Genomic DNA, 5,860 nt, shown 5'->3' with positions numbered 1-5,860 from the left:
CCCCCCTCGTCCCCAGAGGCCAGCTCCTTCCGCCACCCTCCGCCAATCACCGGCCGCGCCACAGTACCTCCGTCCAATCGCTGGGCGCGGCGCTGATCCGACGGCCAGTCAGGAGAGAGAGAGGGTGGGACAGCCGCCAAGAGGCAGAAGGAAGGGGCAAGCTGTCATGGCCAGGGATTATCTGCCATTTCCAGTCCTGGAGCGGGACGCCCAGTCCCCGCCGGCGGGCCCGGTCATTCTGGCCGCTTCACGCCGCGGGGCTCCCGTGTCAACACTCCCGGGTGGCTGCCACCTCCCCTCTGCCCCTTCCCGCTGCCTCCATCCCGCTGGTTAGCAGGGAGCGCACATGGCAGACGGTCCCTTAGCGCCCTCTGAGTAGGGCGGTGACGCGGCGCTGCCGGAGGACTACGCGTCCCGTCATGCACCGCGGCAGGGCCCCGCGCCGGCCCGGGGGGCGAACCGGGGCCCGGGGGCTGAACCGGGGCCCGGGGGCCGGGCCCGGGCCCGGGCCGGGAACGGGGCGGCTGGAGCGAGGAGGGAGCGGCGGTGAGCGGGCCGCGGGGTCAGGGGTCAGGGGTCACGCGGTTTGGGCGGGAGATTCAGGAGGCGGAGGCGGGATCGGTGCGGGGGGGGCGTGGGGGGGCTAATGGGGGGCACTGGGAGGGTGACTGGGGTGGGGGGGCTGTGGGGCAGGTCTGGGGGGTGAATGGGGCAGGGATGGGGGGCACTGGGAGGCGAATGGGGTGGGGGGCGAGGGGCTGTGAGGTGAATGAGGGGCTGTGGGGCACTGGGGGGTGAATGGGATGGGAGGGCTGGGGGGAGAGGGACTGGGAGGTGAATGGGGGGCTGCAGAGCAGGGTTGGGGGGCTCTAGGGGGTGAACGGGGTGGGGGAGCTGGGGGATAGGGCTACAGGGGAGCTGTGGGGCAGGGCTTTGGGGCCAGAATGGGCTGGGTGGCGGGTCGGGGGGATGAATGGCGTCGGGGGGTTGGGGGGCAGGGCTGGGGGGTGAATGGGAGGGGGTGGAGGGGGGGGGGGGGCAGGACTGTGGAGCATTGGGGGGGTGCATGGGGCAGGAGACTGTGGGGCAGGGCTGGGGGATGAATGGCGTGGCGGGGTGGTGGGGCAGGCCTATGGGGGGACACCGTGGGGGTGAGTGGGGTGGGGGCTGTGGGGCAGGACTTGAAGGGTTAATGGGGCGGGGGGCTCTGGGGGAGGGCTGAGGGGTAAATGGGGGGGCTGGGGGGGAGGGTTGGGGTGGCACTGTGGGAGAGAATGGGGGGGGGCTGTGGGGCAGGACTAGAAGGGTTAATGGGGCAGGGGTTTCTGGGGGGGGGGCGGAGGGCAGCGCTGTGGGGAGAGGGGCTTGGGGGCAGGACTGGGGAGTGAGTGGGGCGGGGGGAGGTTGTGGAGCAGGGCTGGAGGCTACTGGGATGGCAGAATGTGTCTGAGGGGGTCATGTGTGGGTCTGGGGACACCGGGGGGGTAGAACTGGAGGGGCCGAGGGGAGTTGTGGGGAAGGACTCGGGGGCACTGGCGTGACAGAGTGGGGCTGGGGGAGGTTGTGGGCTGGATGTGGATGGCACTGGGGTGTTGGAATGGGGGTGGGGGGGCGTTGTGGGGCGAGTTAAGGGCTGAACAGGGATGGGGGGGTGGTGAGTCAGTTGTGGGGGGTTACTGCTATGGGAAAACAGGGCTGGGGGGCACTGGGGGGGCTCTGGGGTGACTGAGTGGGCCTGCTGAGCGTTTGTGGGATGTGGCTGGGGGGGGTGTGTGGAGCAAGGTTGGGGTCAACAGGGACTAATGGAGTGGCTGCCCCACTGCCCCCCTCTTTGCACCATTTGAAGCCGGGGGGGGAGGGCAGAGGCTTGGCTGGGACCGGGGCCGGCTCTTCCCTGCCAGGAGGTGCCCGATCCCGTTGCAGAGCTGCCCCCTCTCCCCGCCAGGAGCCAGGGGAGAAGTCCGGAAGGAAGCACAGTCCCGGCGGAGGGTTGTCTCCAGGGATCCCGGATGGCTCCGGTTAAAATCAGCCACGTCGTGTCCTTCTCCTCGCAGGTCTCTGGGGTGTCTGCGGGGGGGTTTAAAGCCCAGGTTTCCATCTGCGTTGCCAAGGTCTCGGGACAGGGCGCAGCACCACAGCTCTCCATGTTAGGCACCGGCTGGAGGGCGCTAATTAGTGCCACAAGGCACTAATTACACCCGATTCTTCCCCTCTCAAAAAGCAGAGCGCTATTTCCGGGGGTTGCTGGAGAGTCCCCCTCTGCTTTTCCCCTGCGCCCGGAGCGAGATGGAGGGGACGGGATGGGTCGGGAGCTGGGGTGTGACGCAGCGTCTCCCTGTGGTGTGCAGGACCCCAAGTACCCGGTGGAGAACTTGCTGCTCGAGGACGGCCACCGGCCCTGGCTCAGCTGCCCCCGGGACCGCAGCAGGCAGCTGAGAGTGGAGCTGCAGCTGGAGAGAGCCAGTGCCATCGGCTACGTGGACGTGGGTCCGTCCCCGCCTCCGGCGCGGTGTCCCCCAAACCCGGGGGGGGGGGGGGTGGCGGCGCTGAACCTCACGTCCCTCCCCGCTTTAACGCAGGCAACTGCGGCTGCGCCTTTCTGCAGGTCGAGGTGGGCCGTTCCTCGTGGCCCCTCGACCGGCCCTTCCTCACCCTGGTGCCCAGCGTGGCCCTCATGACGCCGGCCGACTCCAAGCTGGGCCAGAACCGCTGTGGCGTCCGGATGTTTAAGGAAGGTAAAGATCGCCTCATCCGAGGGGAAGGAGACCCAGAGAGCCCCTGGGGGGCTGGCTGGGGGGGCTGGGGCTGGCCCTGGGGTGGGTGGAAGGAGGCAGGGAGATCAAGGATCAGGGCTGTGCAGCCTCGGGAGGGTCGTACCAGCTCTGCTCCACTGCCCTGCCCTCTCCCATGGCCGTATTCCCCCCGTTGTCACCGTCTCCTGGTCCTGGAGGGGGGACAGTGGCGCAGGGTGACGAGCAGAGGTGGGAGCGGCACTGGGACAGGTCCCTGCTCTGCCCCCCCAACTGCTGCCCCTTCCCCCCTGCAGCGGATTTCCTGGCGCTGGCGGTGGGGCAGAAGTGGGACCGCCTGCGGCTGACCTGCAGCCAGCCCTTCAACAAGCAGGGCCAGTTCGGGCTCTCCTTCATCCGCCTGCGCACGCCGCAGGACGCCGAGCACCCGCTCCCCTCCCGGCAAGGCCTGGTAGGTCCCTCTCCCCTGCTCCTCACCCTGGGAACTCACGCGGAGGTTGTGATGATGGGGTTTTTCCTCCGTTCGTGCCCACGACGAGTGCGTGAGGGTGCTCGCCCGGCTGACGCGGGGGCTGCACCCGGCCTGGGGGGCCACACAGTGCCGATCTCCCCTCCCCGAGGCATCCCCTTGTCCCACAGGAGGATGTTGAGCCCGCAGACAGCCCCTGGCGCTCCAGCCCTGCCTTTTGCCGGACTTTCTTTCCCGAACCGCGCTCGTAAGTAGCCTGGTCTGGTCCGGCTCCATCCTCTCCCTGCGCCGCCAGGCCTGGAGCCACCTCGGGGTGTTGTCCCCTGGCACCCGGAGCCCTGTCTCCTCCCCGTGGGGCTGACGATCTCTGTCTGCAGGAGCTCGAGGGAGGAGGAGCAGCTGAAGAGCCGCCTGCAGCAGCTGGAGCCAGGTGCCAGCAGCACAGCCCGCCTCAGCCGCCCGGCCCAGATGGTGCTGTCAGCAGCGCGGAGCCGGGCATCAAGGCCCAGAACGGGCACGGGTGACCCAGGGGGTGACACAGAGCTCCCGGGTAAGGACATAGGAGGCCTTGCGGCACCAGGTGAGCCAGAGCTGCCCGCGTAGGGCATGTTGGCAGGGCAGAGAGCCTTTATGTATTTGGTACGCGCCCCCCAAAACCCTCCCAAGGGATCTTGTCCTGTTGAGGGGGGCTGGGGTGAACCTGCAGCCCCTGGGGCGCTCCCCGTGCCCAGAGCGGTCCCGTCCCCCCTGCCCTGCTGGCAGCAGGCCATGCCCTGGCCAGGGCGACCTTCCTCGGGGCAAGTCACCCTCCTTGCTGGCGTTGGAGAAGTGATGGTAAATCCCACGGCTCACCCAGGAGCCTCCTGTGATCCGTTTACTGGCCGCAGTGGGGCAGCTGATCACTATTTTGTGTCATGCGGGTGTTTTCCTATCCATGAAATGCCACTGGTTTTGTTCCCACCCGGCCCCTTCCACCGGGAGATCTGCTGCCGCTGGCTGGAAGGGGGGATCATTGCTTGTCCTCTGTTCCCCAGGGCCGGCACAGGACGTCCCAGCAGCCCCCACCAGAGCCCGCAGGCAGCCGTCCCGCAGGCAGCGAGCACCCAGCCCTGCCGGCAGGTAACTCCTCACCTCGCCGTGTTTCTCCTGCCCTCGCTCGGTGATCGCTCTGCTCTCAGCCTTTCCCAGCCAGCTCCTTGCCCGCAGCCACTGCGCAGCCACCGTCCTCCTTCAGTGTGTTGCCAGATCCTGGCTGGGGCTGGTCCTTTGCTCCCTGGGGTGGGCAGGACATGGCAGAGCGAGCCCTAAGCTCCCAACTGCTCTGCAGGGCTCTGCCAGCCACATTCCGGTCAGGAGGAAGAGCCAGAGCCCGCAGCCACCGAGAGAGACGGGCCAGAAGGGGTGACAGTGGAGGGGACAGCAGTCAGGAGGAGACAGGCATCTGCCCCATCTGCTCAGGTGGGTGCTTGGCCTGAAACTAATTAACACAGAGCCCGCAGGGGATCGGGACACGCTCCTGGGGCAGAGCACGGTGTGTCCGTCCATCTGTCCATCCACCCATCGTCTGAGTCCCCTTTAGCTCAGCAGCGCTCCCCGTCCCGACTGGGGGGTGGTGGGAGGGACGGGGTGGGGGGACAGCCCGGAGCTCTGGGGCAGGTCCTGGCCCCGATGCCCCGGGCGGCAGCAGGGTGGCGCTGGGGTGAGCTGCCCCATGCCGCAGGAAGCCCCGGGGAGCGGCTGCGGAGCTGCCACAGCATCCAGGGGGGCTCAGATGGGAGGCGGTTGGGGTTGGAGGGCTGTGAGGGGCAAGGGGACAGCGGCAGGTGGGGACAGCAATGTCTGCCGATGGCTCCGCTGTCCCCGCTTGAGAGCGGAACCCCAGCTTTTCAGGGAGAAGCAGCGGCGGCTCCGTAGCCAGGACACTTCACTCCCGGAAGGATGTCACAGCATGTGCCGTGCTGCCATGGGAGTCTTTGGGAGTGAGACCAAACCCCACGCTCACCCACAACCCTGTCACCTCCCCTTCCCACAGGCCGCTTCAGCCTGGATCTCCTCCCCATGCACGCCTCCCGCTGTGGGGAGGAAGACCCTGCCGCAGCCTGGCCTTCCTCCCCGCTGGTGTCCCCCGACGCCTGGGTGTCCTGCCCCATCTGCGAGCTGCCCTTCGACGCCGCGGAGGTGGAGCGACACGCCAGCACCTGCGGCGAGCAGGGGTAGGGCTGCGAGGACGGCGGAACCAGGGAGGGGACAAACCTTGTGTCATGGCACCCGGGGGCTGAAACCCCGTCGCTGCAGCCACTGGAGACACTGGACCAGTGCCCTGGAGCCGGTTGTGCCATGGCAAGACGATGCATGGGCAGGGGCCGAGCCTGCGCAGAAGCCACCGGCCATGCTGGCAGAGGCCCCGGTGAACTTGTGGGGAGGGAGAGGCAGCTCCCATGGCCACGGCCAGGCTGGGGAGGGGGGGGCATGGGGCGCAGCCACGGCTGTGACGAGGGGAGTTGCTGCTGGAGGAGAATAAATTAAAGGACAGAAAGAGGAAAAAGAGAGAAAATTCCCCTGTGGCTGCACAGTGTTGCCCAAGTGAGCATCCAGCCCTGGGGGACCTGGGGACAGCCAGGGTAACGAGGAGATAGTCACA

The 5,860-nt window shown here is 68.0% G+C and overlaps 1 protein-coding gene across 2 annotated transcripts; it reads left to right on the top strand.

The window, feature by feature from the left end:
• The first annotated feature begins 410 nt into the window (after positions 1-410).
• XNDC1N (XRCC1 N-terminal domain containing 1, N-terminal like) lies at positions 411-5,741 on the top strand. 2 transcript variants are annotated; one of them, XM_054189912.1, is made up of 10 exons: positions 412-546; positions 1,946-2,054; positions 2,349-2,487; positions 2,580-2,735; positions 3,047-3,201; positions 3,390-3,466; positions 3,597-3,799; positions 4,254-4,338; positions 4,547-4,677; positions 5,252-5,738. In XM_054189912.1, exons 2-10 carry the CDS (start codon positions 2,010-2,012, stop codon positions 5,434-5,436), a joined length of 1,176 nt encoding a protein of 391 aa, XP_054045887.1. In that variant the 5' UTR covers positions 412-546; positions 1,946-2,009; the 3' UTR covers positions 5,437-5,738. The 2 variants fall into 2 exon arrangements, with proteins under 2 accessions (XP_054045897.1, XP_054045887.1); XM_054189922.1 differs by lacking the exon at positions 4,547-4,677 and having other exon boundaries at positions 411-546; positions 5,252-5,741.
• Positions 5,742-5,860: the final 119 nt, after the last annotated feature.

Source organism: Rissa tridactyla, chromosome 1, assembly GCF_028500815.1.
Source record: "Rissa tridactyla isolate bRisTri1 chromosome 1, bRisTri1.patW.cur.20221130, whole genome shotgun sequence".
Lineage (NCBI taxonomy): Eukaryota > Metazoa > Chordata > Aves > Charadriiformes > Laridae > Rissa > Rissa tridactyla.
The sequence above is the reverse complement of the archived record's forward strand: the minus strand, read 5'-3'. Positions and strand labels throughout refer to the sequence as shown.

Bases quoted from the DNA above. Each gene is read 5' to 3' on its own strand.
- XNDC1N (XM_054189912.1), top strand. From the start codon at position 2,010: ATGGCTCCGGTTAAAATCAGCCACGTCGTGTCCTTCTCCTCGCAG. The intron at 3,202-3,389 runs GTAGGTCCCTCT...CTTGTCCCACAG, and splicing joins TCCCCTCCCGGCAAGGCCTG to GAGGATGTTGAGCCCGCAGA. The intron at 4,339-4,546 runs GTAACTCCTCAC...ACTGCTCTGCAG, and splicing joins GCACCCAGCCCTGCCGGCAG to GGCTCTGCCAGCCACATTCC.